The sequence below is a fragment of the Dromaius novaehollandiae genome, chromosome 6 (assembly GCF_036370855.1).
Source record: "Dromaius novaehollandiae isolate bDroNov1 chromosome 6, bDroNov1.hap1, whole genome shotgun sequence".
NCBI lineage: Eukaryota > Metazoa > Chordata > Aves > Casuariiformes > Dromaiidae > Dromaius > Dromaius novaehollandiae.
In genome coordinates, this window is record NC_088103.1 from 31,001,990 (window position 1) to 31,027,515 (window position 25,526).

General features: G+C 37.4%; 1 protein-coding gene across 3 annotated transcripts in view; it reads left to right on the top strand.

Moving 5' to 3' along the window:
* DNTT (DNA nucleotidylexotransferase) overlaps positions 1-25,526 on the top strand; it is a 169,417-nt gene that overhangs the window by 133,315 nt on the left and 10,576 nt on the right. For all 3 annotated transcript variants that reach the window (XM_064514068.1, XM_064514067.1, XM_026094160.2), the window contains 3 exons: positions 30-132; positions 9,018-9,281; positions 10,785-10,868. In XM_064514068.1, coding sequence (XP_064370138.1) covers positions 30-132; positions 9,018-9,281; positions 10,785-10,868 — 451 coding nt within the window. The remainder of the gene's footprint in view (positions 1-29; positions 133-9,017; positions 9,282-10,784; positions 10,869-25,526) is intronic.

Here is a 25,526-nt window from a genome sequence, read left to right on the forward strand (position 1 = left end):
TTAGTCTTCTTGTTATTTATTACTTGTAGGGGTAAGAAGATTGGACATGATATAGATTTTTTGATCACCAATCCAGGACCCAGAGAAGATGATGACCTTCTGCATAAAGTTGTTGACTTATGGAAAAAGCAGGTATGAAGTAAATAATATTTGGCTAAAAAAACCATATTCTAACAGCGCTGAATTAAGCCCGTGTAGTGTTGAAAGGATGCCAACTCCTTTTCACAGACAATGTTAAGATTTTGAAATCAGATATTTTTCCATTTGGTTATCAAGCATGATGATCCAAGTGCATCCTCCAGCTCTGAATGCTGACATTCAAGGTTATATCAGGGGAAGAGTAACCCTATACACACTCTGTCATATTTTCCCCTGAGAATTATCTTCTGGTCAGAGGTAGGAAATCAAGATAGATGGACTTTTGGGTGACCCACTATAGCTGTCACTATACTTTGAAACAAAACAATATGTGTTTAAATTCCCCTTGAGATCGGTTTAGAGTTTCCCCCAGTCCTCTAGGGAACTCCAGGCTAAGAGTAGCGGATTTCTGTGAACTCACACAGTGAAGTGAACAAGTCCACAAGCTTGGGTACCAAAAATCTGGAATTCTGGCTTCTTTTCAGCCCATAGATTAGCATTATTCCCAGTTTCCATTGGAATATTGTCAGAATTGACACAGTCCTCCATGATGTCTGGATTTTAATGAATGCACACATTTCAGAGTAATATTTCATTTAAGTTTTTTCTGTTCAGCTTTCTTCAGTTCTAACCAGCATTAAAGTTGGAAGATTCTGAATTGTAACAGGTGCAGGTACCTCAAAATATTCCTAAATGAGGAAGACAGTATGTTGGGACTAACAAGCTTTTGTTTCTTTTTCTACCCTTTTAGCCAGCTAAGATATCTTTCAACCTTTAAAACCTGTACTGTTCAAAGGAACTGACTACATTTCAACATGTAAAAGGGCAGCTCTCTGTCTGAGGTGAATCATCAAATGTCCCACTGCCAAGCAAAATCAGCTTTCATTTGAGATAGCCTGGAGACAATGCCTTTGAATTGGTTCTTGAACTATGTAATTAATGTGCAATGAGTTAACATGCAGAAGATATTTAAAAGATCCAAACAGACAAAAGCTTATCTGACTGTATGACGACGTGATATGACAAATTGATCTGTTCTGGATGTAGTCAAAACCTTTTTATTGACTTTAATGGAGAGGCATCAAACTTGCTCCTTCCTGGTAAAATACTACCTGAGCTGCATTTCTCTTTCTCCAGGTGACTTTCAGTCTTTAAAATGTTAAAAGATTGTTACCAATTTCTCAGATTTCTGTGACTTCCATCCTAATTCTGTACAGTAAGTGTATGTATTGAAGTAGATTGCTAGCAGATACAATTTATCAAACTCCACTGAAAAGCAATGAAGCTGTGGCTATTAATGAATGCTAAGGAGCTTTTTTATTTTTATTTTTTATTATATTATGTAAAGCTTCTTTCTCAGTGATTCTGTTCACTTTATTCTGAGCAAAGCTGCCTTTCTTATCGGAAGCCATCCTTTTGCCTTCTAAAGCAGACTCTAACCTTTGGGAAGACATGTGCAGGTCCTCCAAAAATCCTGTTTATTATCACACTGCAGAAAGGAAAAGTGATGACAAGTTGAGAGCAAGAGCCTGCCCCTGAGTGCAGCCTTTCATTCCTTCTCCCATTCCATCACACTCCACTTAGGCTAATGTGAGAACGATGGCTGTGATCTGAGAAGCCTGGCAACTGCTGAAGCTTTGCAGGTCACTCCGTGTTGCTTTCGTTAAATGGAATTGAAAGTGAAGAAATAGAAAATAAATTGTTCTTGCTGATTTTTTTAAGGACAAAATTTGGCAAAAGTGAGTGCAGAGAGAGTGAGGGAGGTCAAGGGTGGCCAAGAGTCTGATGAGAGTTTAGGATTCCTCTAGAGATCCCGGAATGAAGAAAATGTCTAAAGAGGAGATACACAATGGCACTAGGAACCAAACCCAAACAAGATGGGGATTCTTTAAGCTGATGGACAAAGATTTTTCTGTGTTCTGTGTTTGCTTTGGAATCCTTATGGCTTATAATACTAGTTATATGGCCTCTCAACTGTGGCAGTTGTAATATATTGGCTTTTACTGTCACTGCTAAAAAACTAGCTGCCAGCAAAACCAAAATGCAAAAACAAAGACAGGAATTATACTCCCCTTGCCTTCTTATTACCTTTGATTTCTAAGAGGAAAAAAGGAAAAAACCCCAAACCTAAAAGCACTTTTATACTTTTTGACAGTACACCTGTCGGCTGCTTCACAGCTTTCCACTTTTGTGCTACTGCTTCAAAGCCCAGATTCATCAAAGAATGTCAGTGAGGTCATGATTTTGACTTCCTTTCAGCAGCTCTTAGTGAAGGATTCTGCAGTGTTTAACTTGTAAACTATGAAAAAAACCCTAATTTAAATAATTTAAAAGGGCCTTTTTCTTAGCTGAAAAGTTTAATGTAACAAGATCCTACCACCGAAAGTTGTTGAAAACTAAGTGGTTAAATCAACACCATCATGCTCTTTGATGCAGCACCATCAGGGATAAATGGGCCGAGGAACAGAGAACACAGTCTCCACTGAGCTTCAAAGTGGAATGGAAAATGGAAAACCTGCAATGCAGTACACAGATTATAGTTTTAATGGTTTCAAGAAGCTTAATAAAGAAAGAAATTATGTCCTCTGTGGGTTAGAGCTTGCAACTCCGTGTGCTAACAGGCTGAGCCATCTGTGTCAATGCAGCCTCATGCACACACTTTGTAAGGAGATTTTTATTCTTTGCTAAAAACCTATATAGCTATATTTAGCACTGTCCATTTGTTACATATATACCATCAACAGAGGAAGAGATACTATTACTGTAGGCATTCCAGCACTCCTCATTTTTTTCCTTTGCATTTGTGCAAGTATAATGTTGCGTTAGCCCATATTGCCATTCCATTTTTCTTTTGGCTTTTAAGAAAATAGAGAATAGGGAAGCCTGCTTGTGATTACTCATTTTAGTACCTAAATGGTCCAGTTTAGATTCTGTCATTCATCCTTGCTGAGGTGCATGGATCAGGAAGGGGAAGGGTTGATGTCCCATTAAGGTGGACAGTAAGGAGCAAGTAACAGGACTGACTTTTCCATTGCTGGAAACAGTTTTTTGTAAAGAGGGTTCAAAGGACAGCAGCACAGTCATTATCCAGTGACAGCTGGAGTTTAGCAGTAACAAAATCTGTTTCTAAGACAAGATAGAGAAACAGTTATGAGGCTGGAACAAAGAGCTTATTTCTCTTAGATGAATGCCTTGCCCATAAGACTGTGGAGTTGTGTTCACATATATTTTCTCTCCTTTTGACTCATTGAATTCTGAATCCTTTATTGCATTTTGGCCCAGCTTCAGCAGGAGCTAAGGACATCCTTACCTAAAATAGACTATTGCTTTCTTTGTGGTTAGGGCACTAAAGTGCGAAGTGAGAGAAGTTGGCCTAAATCCCCTTAAGCAGAGGAGGGGGCTGAGTCTGAGTGTCTTGCTTCCAGGGTGTTGCATAAAGCAGGGAGAAGTCTTCCACTTCCTGCAGTGTTTTAAGTGAAGCTCCTGACAATGGTGGCCTTTCATATGATGTCTAATCTTGCTGATGTGTATTATATATCCATATGTGGGTGTGTATGTATATGTCACTATCTATCTGTCTGTCTGTCTTGCTCACCTGTGCAAATGCTCATGGCATGGAGAGAGGGAAACATCTTCATTCCTGGACTCCAGTGCTGGGTTGTGCATTCCTGTCAAAACCAGGTTTTTCAGGACTTGATTGGAATTAGACCATTCTGACACGTGGGGAACTTCAAGATGAAAAACTGTGATCAAAGGAAGCAAGACACTTGCACAGTTAGGCAGCAGCTGTGAAGTTTTGTATTACTGATCAAGCCTGGGATGCCGTTAGCTAATGATTCCTCGCTCTAGCAGGCCTAACTGCTCCCAGGCATCAGTTTCTCAAGCTGCTCCACTTTATAAAATTCCATTTGTCTTACCTAGGTAGGGATTTTTTTGGATTCAGATCTTGAACTAACATACCTACATCCTATTTTGGATTAGTCAGAGATATTTCACTGAAGAAAAATAGTTTCCCTTCTGTATGCCACCTTAGAAGAAATTTAGGAACAGCATGTATGCATTTCAGAACATACTGCAGTACATTTTCAAGTAGTATAAAATGGTCTTACTTAGCTTTAACAGAATTAATCCAGCCACCAATACTTAGGAATAATGACTGCTGGTAACATTACACATGGGATAGGATTTAATTTAATTAAATATTTTTTAAAAAGTGCTAATGACCGTATTTGGAATGATTCTTCAGCCACTGATTACATACTTCTCTAAAGCTTCATCACTCTTTTCCAGTTTGATCATGGATTTACTCCAGTATCAGTGCCACTGAGGTACCAACATTCGATCTATTTAAATAAAAGTGCAGAACCAATTTAAAAAGGGCAAATTGTTGTGGGTATTAACATACTTGCCCTATAAAAATACATTTGGTTTTGATGTATTGTAAAGCTGAGAAGTGATAATGCCCACGTCTTAAAACTTGATTTTTTTAAGGTCAACAACAATTTACGATGTGTAGCTCAAAATGATACTTGCAAAGAGCTGCAGATTCACTGGCAGAGTAATATGAAGGCCTCTGTTTCACAGCTAGCAGTAGCTGAAGCTTTACACGGTCTTCATAGCTGACTACCCCTTCAAGCAATCTTTTTTTAAAAAAATACACAGAAGTGCCATTTCAGTGTTATTTTAAGGGTGAGGGTGATGTCCGGTGCCTAATCAAATTAGGTTAATGAGAAACATTATCCCAATAGATATGACATATTTGTTTCCTATTTAAAGTTGGTTCCTATTCAAATTTGAATCAGATTTCAACTGCTTGTTGAAGTCAGCACTCATGTAATTGTTGCCTAATTGCATTCTTTTGAGGTTGAGGTAGATTTTTACAGTAGAGTACATCCTCTTATATTCTTCCTATTATATAAATTCCTATATAGATTGCCTAGCCAATTAACTATGGAAAAGCAGTAAAACATAACCTAGAGAAATACAGTCCTAAAATATCCTTCTAGTCACACTTGCTAACTACTGCCATCTGCAAATACTTAAAATGGATTCAAGTAGAAGACATGGCCTAGTCAGCAAGGAAAAACAGAATTCTGGAGAAAGGCTCCAATTCATTGCAACTGCTTTATAAGTGCCTGATGTTAAAGCTTAGGGGCACCAAGGAAATCATCGTTTTTTATCAAATTTAGAACTTGGAAAAAAGTTTGAAAGTTTAGGAAATAAACTTACTCTGACGAAGATGTGGTATCCAGGATGACTTCAGGTAAAGAGAATTTATTCATTTTTATTTTGGGCAACATGGCAATGTCTCACATGTCAAACTTACTCAGTTTTTATCTACTGCTATATATTCCTGTAATGAGAAGCAAGCTGGAAGAAATGAGTCTGAAACCTAAGTAAAGCTGGTACAGAAGAAATCATGCATAAGATAACTGCAGAGCTAAGTGTCAGAATGAAAATAAAGATGAAACAGAGGATACAATGTATGACTTAAAGTTAAAAATGAATGGCTCTTAAAAGGGTGAGCCTGAGCATTTCATATTAATGCCATTATATCTATTGCAGACACAGGTGACACGTAATCATAGCTTCTGAAGACCTTATATGTTAAAATTCCAAAGACAGGGCATTGGTGGCCATGTGCTACTGTCCACAGATCTCACTGAAAGATCACTTACTAGGGAGTTTTAAATACTTCTTTGGTGCTTGTCTATGAAGAGAGAAATCACCACAGTGTCCTCACCAAGACTGAGGAGATTTCAATTTCATTTGAACAGGCAAAGAGAATTCAAGTACTGATATAAACCATGGTAAATGTGTAAAACTGGTGATTGTGGTCTGAGTACACTATCTGCAAAAAGAATACAGCTACTGGAAATGTAGGTACTTGGAATGATAAAAGGACCAGTTTACTGAAACTTAAAGAAGCTGTTAGAATTCTGCCTAGAGAAATAAATTTTAAAATAGATTTGTTCAGGGATGTGCTATGTAATGCCCCACATCTCAAAAAGGAAAAAGAAGAAAAAGATGTAAAAGCATTGATGAAGCATCTAGAAGATGTGAATATCTATTCACAGAGAATGGGAAGAATGTCAGTGCCTCAATTCATCAATTAATAGTCAATGATTAATGAGATTAAGAGCATTTTTAGCATTAAAAGCAACAAAAATAACCTGTAGGCAGACATGGTTTTATCAGTAGAAGTGAAATTATAAGCAGTTACACGTTAACATTCAATAGCTATATTTGGAAATAGCAAGCACTAATCCCTTGTGATGTTGGGGTGAAATCAATAAAAAAAATACTATTTACTTTTAAAGAACAATGAGATAGAGCATTTGCTAAAATTAAGCACTTCCAAATCAGCAGACCTAGAAACTAGAGACCCAAGAGAAGGAGCTAAGTAAGGCGTTTTCTCGTATTAGTTTAAAATAAATCATCAAAATCAAGAAAAAGTCCATAGAAGTGAAGGAGTATCAGTACAAGTCAAATAGTTATTAGTAGGGCTGGTCCAGTGACCCATAAAACAGCCTGTGACTGATGCCCAGTAAAATAATGGGGTGGTTAATTTGGAACTATTGTCAACCAAAACCAGGAAACTAAAAACGTAATAATACCTATCAGTGTCACTTCATGGAAATCTTATCTTGTTAAATGTTCTTGTTACACTTTTTTTTGTCAGAATTATACCTCTGACTGATAAAAGTAATTTTATTTGCTGTAAAGTATTCTCTAAAGTATATGATACATTATCACATAAAATTGCCACACTTGCACTATATAAAAGAAATAATCACAATAACGTATTTTAAAATTTGGCGCTCAATGGGGAGACAACCTTCCAAAAATCAGGTAATTGCCCCCTGTGTTCAGAAGAGATCTGACTTGGAAACCATCACAGTTAACCATCAACAGCATCAAAGAAAACCACTTCTATATGTTTTCACTTCAATATAGCAAATTAAAAAAAAAAAACCCTAATATGATTCTTTATCATATGTTAAGGGATATATTAACTAAAAGGCAGGAAGCATTCTTGACCATACTTTTTATGATGAGACTAGTATAAAAATTGCTAGTCTAGTGGAAGGAGGATGTGTAAACATTTGAGGGACTTCAAAGGAGAGACTTTGGAGCACTTCAGAATTGATCCAAGGACCTAAAACAATCCTTACGACAGAAATTTCGAGAAACTCAGTCTATTCATCTCATCACAGAGAAATTTGAGAGGTGGATTTGGTCAATGTGTAGGCTTAAAGAAATGTAAAAGAAGATATGAAAAGACATCTGAGAGCTGCAGGCTTCTTGGTCTTGAAGATTAAGACAAAACTAACAAGCTCTTCTAGCTGGAGGATGAAGTTAGTAAGTTCAGCTTAGTAATAAGATGTAGTTTTCCTTCTAGTAATAATAATTAAACACTTAATAGCCTGTGAGGGAGGTGGTTAATGCAGTTGTTACAAGTCTTTATGACAAAGTTAAATTTATTTTGCAAAGCCAAATCTTGGAGATGTCTACTTTCTCTTTAATCAGGAGCTCAGATGAGGCAGTCACTGTGGTCTCCTCTACTTTATGAATTTATAAAAGCTAAAGTGAGGCTGAGAGTACCAGGACTTGGCACCTGAGTATTTTCATCATGTGGAACCACTCTCAAAATGTGCAGGCCAGCTGAGGCCTCCTGCTAGAAATGGCCTCAGTGATACTGAGTATCTTTATATAACTATATATCGAGTTCTAATTCTATTCTGAAGACCCAAGGATGACTGAAGGAGGTAGTGTGATAGTATCTGCTTTATTTCTGTGTTTATTGTCCGTGTGATGTTTTGTTCTTTAAAAAGGCTGTGCTGGGCAGCAGACAGAAGGAGGCTGCTCCTTGTCTTGTCCCCTGTTGTTGCTGTGCTTTGAGTAGGGAGAAGTCTGCTGGCAGGTGGGGGAAAACTGCACTTTACCTGAGGGTGACTGAGCCTGCTCAGGTGTAAGAAGCTTTGGGAGAAAAGGGCAAGTCCGAGATGCTCAGAAAGCCAGCAGCCTTGGAAACTGCTTAGAAGTACAGGCATGCAGACAGGCCTGAGGAAAGACAGAAAGGCACTTTTGCTAGGGATTTAGATGGGATAGTGCAGAGTTTATTGCAACCTCAGGAATCACTGAACAGTTGCTGGATATGGAGCAAGGCTGGCGGAAGGCATTGCCCTTTTCCACCCAGACCTCCCTACACTGCTGTATTGGAAGGAATTAAATTACAAGCCTCCACTAATTCTATTTTATTTCACTCTGAATTTTCTTTATTATAAAAAGAAAATAAAATCTATTAAAAAAATCTAATAAAATCTGACTCTTGTGGTTCAGGAGCTTTTTGGTGCACTCACTTCAAACAGAAAGCAGGGGCAAGGCCATCCCAACACTCTGGTGAGTCCAGGCCTTGTCACGAGGAAACCTCACGCAGCAGACACTGTCTGAATGCTCTGCTTGGAGGCTGTCAGCAAGACAATGCTCTGCACTAATCCGTTTTTCTAAATGTCTGCCATGTGGGAAAGAATCAATCCCTACTCAGAAATTTCTGTTGACTGTTGACATCCCCAACAAAAGGCTTAAACGGAAAGATGGGGGAGATGAACTGCAAATATTGTCCTCTGAGTACAGAGCAGGGCATTGCCACTCTCAGATGACTACCACTGCAGATTTCCCTCTCAGGATCTGCTAATATTTTTTCCAAAGGCTGCAGCTGTTTCATCTCTGAACTGAGCCCAGATTTAGCCCTGCTGTGCAGTTCTGTGTTTACCTAAACTATATTTTACATAAATTTTTAAGACAACTGTCTAGAAACTCTGAAATTACAATAAAACCAGTCCAGTCATTCAACATGAGCAATGTTTTCTCTTTAGGGCTTACTCCTATATTGTGATATCATTGAATCAACATTTGTAAAAGAGCAGCTACCAAGCAGAAAAGTTGATGCCATGGATAATTTTCAGAAGTGTTTTGCAATTTTAAAGTTGTATCAGCCAAGAGCAGACAACAGGAGTTACAACGCATCAAAAGAATTTGATATGGCAGAAGTCAAAGACTGGAAGGCAATCCGTGTGGATCTGGTCATCAGCCCCTTCGAGCAATATGCGTATGCTCTGTTAGGCTGGACAGGCTCCAGGGTAAGTAACCACAAGAGTGTATTTTTTCTTAGCACTGCTAGCCTATTTTTGCTCTTGTAGGAGCATTCAGAGTTCGTGGAACTTTTAAAAATGTTCCTTCTCTCCACAGGTCACATTGTGTACTGTCATAACCCCACGGTCAGAACTTAGAGCTGATGAACTCATCAGTGACATTTCTATATTGTGTCTAAGAGTTTGTTTTCCTTGAAGCTTTGTATTTAGCTACATGGAGTCAAAAGCTAGATTTTCAGTCTGCCACATTGTTTTTTTACATCACCCCGGTGTTCACATGCAACTTAAATGGTATTGAGTAGAGGGGTGTTTTGGAAGGGTGAAAGAATTATCACAGTGATACTATGGGAAATTAAACCTTTTGTGAAGAAATATTATTAATTATAATTCAATTTGCTTCATAGGAAATTGAAAACAGAATTTGAAATTTTTCTTTTTGCATTAATGAAAATATTTTGTTTCAATTTTATTTTACTTGAATATTGTGTTTATTCATTAGCTTTGAAGTAAAATAAAATGTTTTGATTGGTACTCTAATAGATAAAGAAGATTTTAAGTGATAGCTACTTTGGTAATAGATATTATTTGTGGGTAATTGCTATTTTTGTGGGTATAATATAAAATTTTTGTGGGCATAATATTTGCAAAATAAAAAGTTCTATCTAAATGTAAACTCAGAACTCAAATGATTAATATTTTTCCAGATAATTATTTTTTAATCTATTCTACATGCTTGCCCTCTGATGTTAATTTTTTTTTAGGGAATGATTACATGGTATGACAGAGTGCTCCTTGAAATTATCGGAGCTCACTTTGAATGAGCTTTTTGATGTGCCAGAAGCAGTACAGGTGCATTAGCACTCTATTCTACCTGGGTTAATTAGAAGCAGGATGTTTCAGACAAGGCAGAATGCTGCAATTGATGTGTTCTCCTGCTGTGCTGATGAGTTACTTCAGTCAATTTTCTGTTTTGAGATAATAAAATGTATTTATTTGCAATAAGTACTGCAGACTTTAGGGTCCTTTTTATCCTGGAAGTGTTTGGCTACTTAAAGGCTACCTCTCCTCTCCTCTCCTCTCCTCTCCTTTCCTCTCCTCTCCTCTCCTCTCCTCTCAACTCTGTAAGTGGATACCTCACTCTGTGAGGCCTTTTGGTTAAGTGGGTGAGGACTTCATCTTCCTCTGCTTTGCTCAGCTGCTGCTGTCTGAGATGATTCACCTACAAACTGTGGGTGCCCATAACAGGCCATACGTACTTCAGGCCGACTTTCTCTTGTAATAGCCAACTATTCTGAGGCTAGTTATAAATGATGGACTATTGCCTAGCAAAACCTGACCCTTCTGGATTATCCATATGTTCAGACTATAGTCTTCTAAAGAGGTAAGTTTTTCACATATTCATTTGTCATGTGATTTGGTGTTGGACCTCTTACACAAAGGATAACCATTTTGGTTTGTTAGAATCACTCATATTTGTTACACCTTTCACAGCAATTTGGACGTGATTTGCGGAGGTATGCCAATCATGAGAAGAAGATGATACTGGATAATCATGCCTTATATGATAAGAGAAAGGTACTGTTTGTTCTTTTAAATAAAACTATCATGTTTTTATTTCCGTGTATACATTTTCAGTTTATTCTTGATATCTAGGTATATGGTATATTTTGGCTCGAATATCTGTTATCTGGTAAAACAGTCCCATCTTCACAAAATTTAGTTTCATTGACAAAGCCTGATTCAATCTGAATTAATAAGTCTGGAAATCTTCTTTGTCATTGCTGTGGTAATTTCTGAAGTTTCTGAAGTAAGTGTCTGTTGGACAGTGGTGTTTGGAGTGAACTGTGAAACCTTCACAAAAATCAGAACACCTCGCCTACTAGCATCTGTAAGAAGTATTTCACTCTTCTGTTTTAGAATGAAATGTCCTTTCTGTTGCACAGGCACAATTTCAGGTGGGATTGTGCTGATATTTCAGAGAAAAAAGGGATCTTGCCTGGTACTGACTCAACTAAAAGGCCTGAGGAAATTTCTTTTGGGTAAGGTACTAAGTGGAGATCAGGGATCATCCTGCCTTTAAAGCCTTGGATTAGGAAGTCAGTCTACGTGAAATTCTGTTTAGCCAGGCTTACTAGTCATGGTCAAGCAGCAGTAATTCTGGTTTAAATGCTTTTGGCTGCAGGTACACTGATCTCTGCATTTATCTGGCTTAATGTCTACATTTATATCAGGCTGTTTTAATAAGAAGCAAAATCAATACTGAAGATGTTTATTGATGTCATTATAGAGAAAGGCAAAAGTACCAATTCAAGATTTTACATTAATCTTTCCTATAGGCTCTTTATAGAGTGGGGACTGCTTTATCATCTCTATTTACATGCAGCATTTTCTCATTGTTTGTGAGGCTCAGCAGTGATCTAATCCCTCACTCTATTTCAGCTGTCTCCATATGCGCTTGTCAGGCTTAGATGCTATAGAAACCTCAGACCACATAGAAACATGGGGAAATGATCAGACTAATGATTCATTTAGTTAAATGGCCTGTCTCCAGCAATTGTCAATAACAGATGCTTCCAAAAAAAAAAAAAAGTTAAATTCCATAATAGATAAATATGTAATTAAATGTCTATGGGAGAAGTTTCTCTGTGACCTCAGGTATGATATCACTGCCTTCCTTTCTTTCTTTTGAGAGGACATCCATTTTTTGTATGCTTTCAATATAAATATAAACTCTTTGCCTCAAGATGACATAGCAGAGGTTATTTTCTGCAGGTTATTTTATGCTGTGTTAAAGAATTCCCTGTGTGTAACAGATTCCTTCATTAGTGAAAAACAAAGAAGTTAAGAAATGCCAGAATTATTTTTGTGTGCAACAAAATTTGCTTGTATACATCCTTACATTTGCTTTTTTTACATGGATTTACATGGATTTACATGGAACCCTGATACGTTCAATGGTGCAAAAGGGGCACTGCTCATTCATGAGCAGCACGAGTCAGTATTCTATTTTTTCTTTATTGTGCTTAGACTTTATATCTCACCTACCATTCAAATACTTCTGGGAAAGGAAGTGTGAGTTTCCATGTCGCTTTTCACAGGTGCTAAACTGGATGTTTCACAGGTAAATGATGAGTTTATCTTCACAGTGCCCTCTGGGAAAAAATGGGCTCTTTTCATTCCAAATCTTCAAGTAAAGAACTGAGGCACAAAAAGATTTAAGGGCTAAAGTATCCATTGATTTGGAGGTCCCTCCTGTTTTGCACTGACTTGCTGAATTTTTTCCTACTGGATATCTGCCTCAGGACTTTGAGGAATATGTAGAATTTTATAGATGTCTGGCATGTTTCCCAAAGCTGTCAGCTGTAGCTGTAACTGAATCATCCAGAGCTGAGCAGAACTGAATCTCCATGCCTGAGTCTCAAGTTGCGTTGCCTCGCTGCACTGTCCAACAATGAAGAAACAGACCTAATTCCTGGCAGTGAGAAGGTGGATTTACTAAGTTTTCCTCCGTATCATGCAGGAATGCTCTGGCAAGGGCAAGGAAAAACATCCAAGCCTTCAGAGCAAATTCAGAGCAAATTACTAGAGAGCTTTCTCTCCCATAAAGTCCTTAACCTGGGACTTCCATATGTCAAATGAATTACATGAATGGGTCAAATATCCATTTTAGGTGGACTCTTTCTGTTTGCTTTGCTCCCCCACCCCTGAAGAAATAACAACTAAGTCTCTTTTTTCTTATTCTCCCAGACACAGTTATTTTTTTTCTCTGCTCCAAAACCACAAACATACTACAGATTTCCAAAGAAGAAGCCATCAAAATCTTTTGACATAGCTATTTCTGAGAATGCAACAAGAATAAAAACAGTATTCTGTTAACTTATATTAGCTTAAATTTTCCACAAAGAGAAAAAAGTCCTGTCTGAGGCAGATACCCAATATGAAGAATTTCAGACCAGGCAGCACTGAAGGCATAATCTGCTTAAAACAGGGTCTTCTATCAAGAAGTGTCATTCTAACCAAAAGCAGGGAGACCACCTCCATTGTCAGTATTCTTCCACTATTATGGTCTAATGTGTTAAATTCAAAGGAAGTTTTTCTTATTTTTCACCTTGCAATTTCACATGGAGCTACTTGCATAAAGGGCATTTTGAACAAAAAGCCTTCCACACTGCCACTCAGTGTGTAATGACGTCTGGAGTGTGCATGATACAGCCATGGTGTCTGTAACTGTGACGGCTGAGATGATAACCCGTGGTGGAGGAGGAGAAATTTGCAGTAACCTATGTGGCCTGGATGCATGCTTGGCAAGGCTGATTCATTTTTAAGGTCATCAGGTTAGCAAGTCAAAGGTAAGCTAGCTTCAAATCGATGATGAAAAATAATTAATAACTTGAGTGCTCTTTCAGGGAGCACATGCTCAAATCAAGAAATAGTCTTTTTTATTTAGTTATGAAGACTAGAGAATATTTCCTTCTGTAGTTCTAGTACTTTTCTTTCAAAACTATTTGACTGGGATAAGCACTCAAAAGTGTGGATGTCTTATTTGTACTGTTTTATCTAATTTAGACCGGAGCATGAACATATGTGCTTCATAGAGACACTTTTTCCTGTGGTAAGAGATCTTTCCCTGACAGGGAAAGCTAAAACCCATCAGAAAGTCGTGCAGGCTGCTCAAGATCCCACAACGCAGCCCTAAATTAAGGTTAATTGGAGACCACAGGTGAAAACTGAATCACATCATCTTTTCCGTGTTATACTGCTGTTTGCAGAAGAGAGGTTATCTGATGTCACTGGTTCTGTCCAGACAGACTGACTTTCATGAACGTCTCTGTAACAGTCAATGGAATATAGCTGAAAAGCTGGGCCAAATCCTTTCTGCTTCTTTTTTTGTATTTTTATTACATTAATTATTACATTATTATTATTACAGAGTGTGTGTGTGTGTAAAGCAAAAGGGATAGAAAGGTCAGGGAGAGTCAGGTTTATTTATTTATTTATTTTTAACACTTGCCTGTGATCATTTAAAATTTTGCAAGCTGGTATAAGAAGTTAATAAACCATCCTAAAGCAAATATATATATATATTTTTGTTTGTTTGTTTTTGATAGAATGTAACAGTGCCCAGAAGAGAGTGAGATTTTTCTAAATCATTTTTGTTATAAAAGACAACAGTTTCCTGGTTTACTCTACGTTCTAATTTAATTTGGTATATTTTATTCTTCTTCTATATTAATATTTATCAGCCCTTTGGCACTGGAGCTTCCACTGTGGCTCACTGCCTGAAACGTGATGTGTGTCAGAGAATCCCAGACTCCAGTATTGAAGGGATTGCATCAGGAGAGGACCCTGGATACTTCAACATATTTCCAAAGGGACTCTGACAGGAGTAGGGAGCATCAACACAGCAGTTAGGAATCAATTACATAGCTTTGCAGAGGGGAAACAAAGGAACAGATATTTCCTCCAGGGACTCGTTACAAAGTCACGCTGTGAAATTATTCCTCAACCTTGATTTTTTTTTTCTCCTTATGTGCATCACTTTCATATATCTGTAGCTTTTGGAAGATACTGTGCATCAAACTAATAAGATTTTTTTTTCAGTTCTATTATAGAAAGGGCATTTTATAAATCTTCCTTTCGTATGAAAATTGCCACAATAGAAATTGAAAATTTACTATCAATTAACTGACAGCTCTCCTTTTCATAAAAAGATTATTGGCCTTTCAAATCTGCATCTCTGTAGAGTTGTACCCTAAAGTTATGGAAATCAGCATATTTCAGTCAACTTGTATGTACCAACTTGAAGTAAAAAGTTGCTGTGATATACATCAGCTGGAATTTAAACCTTATGATGATTCCCCTGCTTGGGGAAGGAAGGAGTTAATTGATCAGCCATCAGGAAGAAAAAGAAATTGTGTGTTCCCGGTGTCTTTCAGTATTATTGCTGTTGCGCGGGTGGCAAATGGCATGATATATTTATGAACCAGGCTGATAAAATTCTCAGTGTAAATTTTTCCTGGTTTATGAATGAATCCTACACTACATAAAATAGGTCAAAAAATTTTATTTTTATGTGTAAATCATAGATCAGGTTAGGTGAACAATAGGGTCTTCCTTAGCAAAATTCAGATGTTTAGGACGAAAGCTATGGTATCTTTAGTTGCTATGATATTCCTCCATGTCATTCATACATAAACCACTATAAAGAGTTTTTGGTTACTACATGCCTTCTGTCTAGACTTAATCAGAACCTAATAAGAATATGCACTGATCTCCATTATGTATTTATGTAATGTGGTCATCATTTCAGTGTCTGAACTGTAGTTTTCGGTGTGCGTGTATATATATATATATATAGTTTGCCACATACTGAGATTTGGAGGGCATTTTCTTTGCAATGAACGAAAAAAATTTTGCTGTGCTAGGCCAGTCATTAGTGAGTTCTGACAGCATCCTGATGGTTTTTTAGCTGGGTGAAAAGGAGAAAGAGCTATATCTTCCTAAGTTAAATCCAATAGGCTCTAAGTCTTGTTTTCTTATATTTCTAAACACTTATCTAAGCCGAATAACTGTCATCTGCTCTTGCATCAGAGGGTAATAAATGTATGATTTAATTTCACTTTAATATTTGCTTATTTTTTTTAAAGTGATTTTAGACTGGCTGGTGAATGCCAGGCTTTCTATCCTGAAAGGAGTAGCTGTTCATGAAGTGCAGGTGCTTCTCTACTTTTACAGTGTCAGCAACCTAGAATAAGAGTCAGGACTGCAAAGTTTGTGGGTTGCTCCTTCATGGTTGTGTTAGCTAGAGCATCCTTGTCATACAGCACGGCATCGAGGAGATTATCTGGAGCTGGCTTTGTAGAACTGGATTTTTGCACTCTTCATCAAAATACTGGGATTGTGCAGGACTCTTAAATGTGGCATTGGAATTATTAGTCTTCCATAAAATGGCTCTGAGACTGAAGTGTGTGCTTTTTTTGGATAAAGAATAATCCTTAAGGAAAAAAGTCATTCTCATTCTTCAGAATATGAAATGCTACTGCCATGTCTGCCTATAAACTTAGCATCGTCTTTAACTTTGGAGTTTGCTTCACCATATACATAACGTGTCGTGTTAAATGTCTGTCCCCTCTACACTATCTTGACTTTGTCTCTATGATTAGTCTCGCCCAAGCCTCCATTTCTTCTTAACTTGACTCTATATCATTCAGTTTTACAGACTCCAACATGTGCCCAGTGTTGCCATCTACTTTCCCATATGTACTATTAATACTACTGCAAATTCCAGAGAATAATAATATAGTTGTCAACACCTTAGAGGTGTAAAAGGTCAGGTCACAAAGCTGTTTTCCTTGCCCCAAAGGATCTGTCTGACCTTGTGAGTTAGCGAGAGAGCTGCTGTAGCTCTGGAAGACATAGCTTGGTGAAATTAAAATTAAACAGTTTTAAATATAGTCAAGTCAGATTCCAGACTGTAAGCATTAAATTGAAATTCAAGCCCCACAAAAGATTTCCTCATCAAGAAAAGATTTTTTCTTTTTAAGCTGATTTTGTTTTAATTTCTGGTACTCCATGGCACAGGTATTCTTTTTTTATTTTTTGATAATATGCCTGTCATTGGTATCTGATGTGTTTTATGTTGATGACTGAAGACAGTTGTCCCACAAACTTCCATTTCTGTGTGAGGAAAACATAGCCTACATAAATTCTGGCATCTAAAGGAAAGCTTATATGAGCAGGTTGAACACAGTGTGGGCTTTTATCAGTTTGAGTCTTCAGGGCTGTGCACTGTCCAAGCTCTGAACTCAGAAATGTCACAAAAATGCACAGCCAAGCCACTCTGAAACTTATGTGTAAAACTTTGCACATACTGCTGGTATTTTTGGCTCAAGAAAGAAAGTATTCAAGAATAACTCTTAACATGTGGGAAGGCATTCATATGCAGACTGGAAATAACGTCTGGATGTGATCTACCTTATTTGTGCCTTTTCTTACTCTGCAGTAAATCCACTCTTGCCTAGTATATATGCCTTTTCTCAGGTCAGTTTGTAACGGTACGCTGTGTCAGGCTGGTAGACTGCCATGATTATAGTCAGCCAAAAGATCATGTATCTGTTTCAGACATGTGACATTGGAGGGCATATTCAAACAATTTTCAGGTTTTCATGTTCCCTGTAGGTTTTCTGATCCACCTTTTAAGCCTGAGTTGGCTCTCAAAAAAAAGCAACAAGAGAAGGAAAAAGCATTTTGACACATGGTGACAATTATGTGAACTAAAGAGAGTATAAATTGTTGTAGTATGGCCTGAGGTGGTAGGATGGTCCAGAGGTTTGAGTGTTAGCCTGCAGGTTGGGTCCCAGATATAGCCAGATTTCCTCTCTAGTTTTAACAGAACCACTTAACCTTCCCTGATCTCACTTCTCAACAGAAAATCTAATTCCCACAATGCAGATGTTCAGTAAGGATATGTCATTAACCACTGTGGCAAAAACTAGTTCAGTTTAATGAAGGTTTTTGATCATTCAGCATTTTGCCTTTCCCTCAAAGTAGAAGAAAGAGCAAATACTTAATGAAGAATTTTGATCATTCAAAATTTGTTTTTTCTTTTCTGATTGTAGAGAAAGTCAAAATGGTGACATTTTCTCTAAAGAGAAATGCTTTTTGAATCTCAGCTTTGGAAACCATCCACACATCAGTACATCCACGTATTGTTACCAAACACTTCAGACCCCATTCTCAGAAAGTAAGCTGCTTTTTGGCTGTTCTGGATTTTGCTGGAAACTGTTCCTTGTAGCTACAGAAAAGAAGGATGTTTAAGATTTCTCCTCTGTACTTCGCACATTCACCCAGTTGCACCTGTAGTGGGATTCTTAATTGCTTTTTTCTTTTATTCAAGGTGTATTTAATGTTCTTGACACCACTTGCTGTTCAGTAGTTTCTCAGAGCCAAAGAACCTGGCAGAACTCTGCTGCATTGAATTTCTGAGATGTAATATTTTTCCACCTCATAAGACAGGTCTCTGCATAAAATAGTTTCACCTGGTTGGTGCCGGAAGTTCTTAATGATACATTTCCTCAAATCATTATCTTTTGAGTACACCAAGCACCATGTAAAAGTTGGGATGAATGAGAGGTGGGGTAAAAGGAGGATGGGATAGAAGAAATAAGATGCTGCAGATACTTCTCTATCCCTGTTTCTGAGGGAGAATTTTGGGGATGAAATGGGGAACAACTCCTCAGGTGGATCATGGTGTTGTGGAAAGTATCTTTTTCCTTCAGCTTGATAACCACTATTCAGCTGAGATCCTCCAGCTGATTATGGAAGCTGAGGACTGGGTTTATCTTGTAGTATTTAGACTTTTATCTTCTATAAATCCATATATTTTCACAATGATGTTTCAAAAAATCACTTTTAACTGCAATTATTACTTTTGGCAGTTCAAGACAGTGAAATAAAATTATGTAAATAATTAGTATTGCTTTTCTGTAAAAGAGCAGCTGGTGTTCCTAGTGTACAATAAATTGATTAAATTATTAGCATATGAATGTTCTTACGCTAACATTGTCAGTTGTTGGGTTTTTGTAAGGATAAGGTTACAGCTCAGAGTTACTTTGAAAAGTCATTGGAGTAGAAACCAGTTATTAGTCTTATGTTCTATGAAAATTTAAGATGTGAAATAGCTGCCGTAATGTTTTTCTATTGTTAAAGAAATATTGGAAAAAATATGACACTCTATGCAGAAGACTGTATATGATTGATGACAGTTTTGCATTTAAAAACCTTTGTGTGAATTTGAATGGCATTAAATGCTTTTTTGTTGTTCAATAGCTAGAGAGGTGGTTTACATAACTATTCTGAATAGCAAATTCAAAAGATGCCCTGAAAACTTCTTAATGGGATCCAGCTTTGCAAAACATTAATTGCCCTACAGTTGCAATGAAAACAGTAAAACCCTACCCTGACAACCTTTTTTACGAGAATACTTGGTTTTCTTCAGGAAACTAGTACAAATATGAAAGGCAAAAGTTTTGCTGGGATTTCTTAGTACCACACTGTGAAGATGGCATGCATGCAGTAATCACCATCAGGACTGCACAAATCACTTGCCTTCAGAAAGCATTCCTATCTGGGAAAATTCTTAACTAACTCTTGAAGCAGGGGTTGCCTGTCTTCCTTTGCATATATCTGTAAAGCCAAATGATGGTGTGATTGCAGCCTAGGTAAACATTTCCATGTTGAATTTAAGCTAACTAGCACAAATACAAATAGAATTTATCATAGACTAAAAACTGGAGAATATATCAAGGTCCCCAGAGGACTTTAACTGGCCCAGAATTTCTTACTACTGTTTTTGCTAGCTTTCTATACTGCCCAGCTGTTCTTACTGTTTGTGATAGAATGAAACTAGTTTAGGAAGAATGTTTTCATCCTGAGATCTCCATTTGAATTTGTTGTGTAAATACATCCTTTATCCTGATCTGCTTGTAGGGATTTAAAGGTTACGGTAGCCACAAAAATGCAATGAGTATAATCCATCTGCATAAAAGGTGTCCAAAGTAAGACAAAAGATAGCTTAGCTCTACTAGAATGAATTCTGAAAGAATTTAAGAACACAAGTAACCAATGTATTGCCAGAAAGCATTTAATGAAACAGACTGTTTGCTTATTGCTTCAAGTAATCTCTCTGTAATGAGACCTGCAACAGAGAGAGGCTGGAAGAGCTATGATGTGATAAATTCTCTGTCCTTTTCTCCTCCTATTCCAGACCAGTCCTTGTGTGCTGGTGCCTGGAGGCCTCTTGTGGAACTGAGCGCTGCACAGATGTGGTCTCAAGTTCCTCTGCCAGGCATTGCCCTGGTCTGCAGGGCTGGGGAGGATTTGTCTCTTGCAGAGCGAGTTGACAAAGGCAAAACTTAGATACAGTTGCAGAGCAAGAACTATGTGCTGCCTTCCTTGTTATTAGCTTAGTGTGTAGAATCAGAAGCTCCTGCAAAAATAGAGAAGTTATGCTCCAGTACTCAAACAGTGGAAAATTTAATATAAATGCAGTCAGTGTTTCTCTGCAACATTCTCTGGTGCCTTATGTCTCAAGCTTTTTTTTTTTCTTTTTTTTTTAAACAAAAACTTGAAAACTAAGTGCTTGAAAAGACGTGGTAAGTCATTGAGGAAATCAGCCTGTTATTTTAATTCTTCATATATGGCTCTTGTGAGTCATCTTTCTTATTCAGAAGTTCTCATAAATCACTATTACTGTTTTAAGAAATTAACATAAAGAAATACTTTCAATAGTAGCACATGTTGAAATTCAATCTCTGTAAAAGAAGAGCCCATAACTATCGATCTAAAATTGATGCAGACTCCTGCATCATAAACAAGTATGGTTGAAGAGCAAAGGTACTTTTGGCTCGGCCCAGTGAAGTGGTGCATTGGCCCTCATTATTGACTACAGGCACTCTTCTGCTTTTGCGAAGAGATTCACGTCAAAAGCAGCACTGACGAGTAAGATTCATAATCTCATCTTCTGCAGGCAGTTAACGTGACAGAAATTTCTTAAAAGCACTTCCAGTCATTTTTTAGAGGAAAGGACACTTTAAACAAACCTGCATGGGGCTCTGGGCTACTACAATTAACTATTTCTGTTTCTTGCACTGGTTTGTTAAACTGAATCCCCATGCTGCAACCACCCTTTCAGGGAACAAATTTCAGAGGTTGTAATATCTGAGGATAACAAGTTCTCAAAAGAAGTGGTTACCTGCTCTGTGACTCTAAACGATCCACAGATTTTTCAGACACCGCAGAAGCAGCCTACCAGTCATTCAACTGTTGTGCTTCTGACAGTGCTGTCAAATCAATGACTGATTTGATTCTAGCTGGCTTGTTAAACTTTCTGCAGTATAAAACAGGCAATATGGATAAATAGCAGTATTAGGCTGGAGAAATGTGATGCTACATAATAAAAATATTCTAATGCTAGTGGAGAAATTCAGGCTGTCAATAGGAAACCAAACAGGAGATGCTATCGTGTGGAGTTACATAAACTGGTGAACAGAAAGGACCACACACTGCTGGGCTCTGCATCAGAGATTCTCTTAGTCTGGGAAACCTTCAAAGAAAGGAGGAGGCAAAGGTAAAATCAGGAGTGGTTGGGTTGTAAGCAGCAAGTATCACAGGAGATTATCCCCTGTTATCTGATGAGGAGGGAGACAGGCACTCTCAAAGGCAGAATGCTTTTGTAAACAGAAGTAAATGAGGATCATAGCAAACTGAAGAGCTGATATTATAAACTCTGCATGTCACAACTTGTGATGAAATAAGCTTGAGACAAACCTGTGAGACATCCAGCGATGTGGCAAAACTGTAATGGTGTGAGAGTGTGTAGTGTACGAAATCAGGAAACTCTTCAGTCCTAACCCATTGTGTGGAAAAGTCAGAACACAGCTGACCTCTTCGAATGATGGGCTGTGAGTGCCCACAACCAAAGATCTGCTTGTGAGAAGGCGAGTGCACTGCAGCAGAGCAGAAGAATAGACTCTACATAGATGCTGTCAATGCAAAGCCAAATGAAGTAGGCAACTACAGTGACTAGGGAGTAAGAACTGAAAATCATGAGGAAAAAAACTCACTTTTCAGAATAAAAGGCAGCCAGTCAGTTGTAGTTAAGTACAAGTCATATGACAAGAATGGGGATGAAACAAAAGCAAAAGTACTGGCAGTGAAGGCCATGGCCAAGACTCACTAATACAATTTTAGAAAAGTCTCTGATGTAGTGGAGTCAGAAGAAAGGAGGTGCATGAGTAGCAAGTCATCAGCAAGATGCGGACAAGCACAACAAAATGTGGTAACAGGCTAGACTAGATAAACTGAGTAAGTTTAGGGATTAATAGGCTCTAATGACAGTGTTTGTGTTGTGGGAAAAGTTATGTCCATATGTTGGATTGGTTAGTACATTCATATGCAAAATTAAAAGCAACAGTAAAAATACTTAAAAGAAAAGCTATAGCTGCACAGGACTTGGTACAATACAGGGTAGAAGCAGCTCTGAGGAAGCCAGATTGCAGATGGCTGGATTGTCACCTGCACGTCCTCCTTCTTTGTAAACAGGTCCCTTCATAAAAAGCCAGTTTTGTTTTTCAAGCATTGGTTCTCTTCTATCTCTACCCAATATGTGACAGCTCAAAAACGTACATGACTGGGAAGAAGAGCTGGCTATGATTCTATGCCTTGACTTTATTGCATAAAGACATGTAGTATTCATATGTGTGTTTAACTGTGTGTTCAATAGTTATAGTCTCAAAATTAGTTTTCTTGTGTCATCTGAGAATGTTTATTCCACAGTCTTTCACTGAAATAAGATACCTGCAGAAGTTTACCATGCAGAGTTGAGACATTTTTTAAGATTCTTTAAAAACTGAGTGTTATAGTCTTATTTTGGCAGATGCTGCTCTAAAATTATGAAGTTATAACAGAGAGACAGTCAGCCTTGAACGTCTTGATGAATTAAACATGCTGCAGCTGCAGAGTTTGCTTTAGATGGCTGCAATAATGACTGGATTAAAACTAAAGTAAACATAAAGATCCAAAGTTTTTAATATTGATTTCCAATGTGATCAGAGTTTTTCACATAATCATTACTATGACTAAACACTGAGTCACTGCAAACAGATGCACATACTTTCATTTTCTTTCCAATTCTTTTATCTTTTTCAGCAAAGTGGCAATTGCATGTGGGTTTTGGGGGATTTGTTCTTTTTGCACCTGGTCTGTTTTTAAAAATTAAGAATTAAAATAATGTACTTTTTACCCTCGATAAATAAAAAATGATTATGCATTTTCTTCTAAAGTGTGCTTCTCCCCAGTGTTCTCTTAGCAGTTTAGATGTCTCACAAATCACATACGATAGGTCATTTTTACAAAGCCTTGATGTAATTCATGTATATATTTATCTAAATTTAATCCCTTTGTAATAGCAAGTTAAACATACCTAATTGCTTTTTCCTTTGCATGGTGTGTTCAGTGAAACCTGGATTGCTAGTGAAAAGAGAGAGCTCTCAAAATGTATAAATATGTGCAGATCCAAAATATTTTGACTATTTTAGTTTCTAGGGCAGTACAGAGCAAATCATTTTCAAGTCTTTCATTTCACATGTGCTCCAGAATATTATTGAATGTGGACAAGTAATGTAGTCTCAGATTTCCTGTTAAAAGTGAAGAGAAGAAAACAATTAAGAAGCTGGGTAAAGAGGAAACTGGAAAACGTAGGTACCAAGGGCTGGAGATAGAAATGGGATATGGAGTGGGAGTGAGAATGGAAGTTTGGAGTGGATGCACAGATTTGATGAGGAAGTGCAGAGCTTCAGAGTGGCTGCACAAAGCAATGGGGAATGAGTCTCCCCAGCATATGGGGAGAAAGGGTATGTCTGATTAGCAATTGCAGTGTGGAGAAGAAGCTGGGTTCGTTCAACAAAGAGAGTGAGTCGAAAAGGGACAGGTAAAAGAATGACTGGGCAGAGATGTGAGTAGAGGTTTGGTAGACTAAAAAAACTGATAAATCCATCAGGCTAATGCTCTAAGTTGGATGCAAGAACTGGGTAAACTTTTGGTTATCCCCAATAACTCAGTAAACTGAGTTTTATCTTGGTTTACTCTGGATATGGCCTGGTAGAGCCTGAAGTTACATGAGGCATCTGAGGGGAGAGACCAAGGCTAGACTCAATATAGATAAGCAGGGAAGAGATGGAGATCTCTCCCAGTTGGTCCCACATTAGTCTGCAGCCCAAGATTCCCATCAGTGCCATCATGAAATAATTGTGAGCCCTGTGACACAGTATATTGCCTGTCTAGTGAAAAAGGACTAAATATGTTACAAGAATTGAAGTAAGAAGGATTCCTTTGGAGAACAAGAACTCTGTGTCTCAATGCATATACATTAGAAAACTGAATTAAGGTTAAAATGCAATCAACCACATTCTGGGTTTTCTTAAATTGCAGATCTTGACTTTGCAATCTTAACAATGTTCTTTTGAAGTAGTTTGTTTATAATAATCCTATATGAATTACACCCAACTGTGCTTCGTAAAATCTGAGGTGCTGTGCATTTTTCTCGTTTCAATAATTCCTATGAAGCTTTATAAAGACAAATAGAATGAGCCAGCTAAACAGTATTTGCAAGGTAAAGCTACTGTAAATATCATAGTCTTCAAGCAAAACAGAAATACAGCTAACCTGGAAAAGCAAGTAGTCCATGTTAATCATTTCAATGACTTCATGATAGGATGTAGATTGTCAGAGAACTATAGGGGACAAAAAATACAGTATTCTTATTATTTGCAAGGAAGCTCTGTTCTTTGTGTATACCAATTTGCTATTTAATATGTTAAAACTTAGCCTGGCTGTCAGATAGGAAGTTTCAAGTTCTTCTTGCCTTTGTGTGCCCAAAACTGAAAATATGTTCTCCTATACTGAATGGTAACATATTATTGTCTTTATTGTGGAATATTTTTAAATGTTAAAATCGTACTGGGAGATGGATACATAGCCATTTAGTGTCCTGCAAAAAAACAAACCATGAATCTGTCATTTTAAACAGAGAATAGTTCTATTTTGTGTTTACAAATTAATTTTACCAAATGAAAAAAGTGCTTCTTCAGTTCAGTCAAAAGTTAATATTAATGTTATTTAATATTTTATTTTTCAAAGTACCAAATGTCAGCTCTTCAGCACTGGTCTTTTTGTTTCTCCTTCATCAAATCTACTTGGAATAAGTACTTTGATTGTATGTGGGAAGGTGAAGGATTACCTTAAGCCTGAAGGTGTTTTGTTAGCATAGCTGCCTAGGATATCTTAATATGAGCCTGATTAATCTATTTTATTCAGTGAATTGACTTGTGGTTGTTCAGAAATTTAATATGAACAAATCTATAACTAAAGTTATAGAGTAGTTACAGAGTGAAACATTCAACTATGGTATTTTTGATTAAAAGCACAGGACATGTCCAGTCATAAAATGAAATGAGAATTTATGATTCTGGCTTCTATTACATTCAAAATTCATTTATGTCCAGAATTACTAGAATAAATTCCACTGCACTATTTTGCATCAGTATCATTACATGTGATTTTGCCTGGGGGTATTGAGTCAATGGGTAATGCCTGTAATACTCTTTTTCAATCATGGTTTGTTATAATGTCATTTCAAAGAGTCATTTTTTCCCTCTGACTTATTTGTCATCTTAT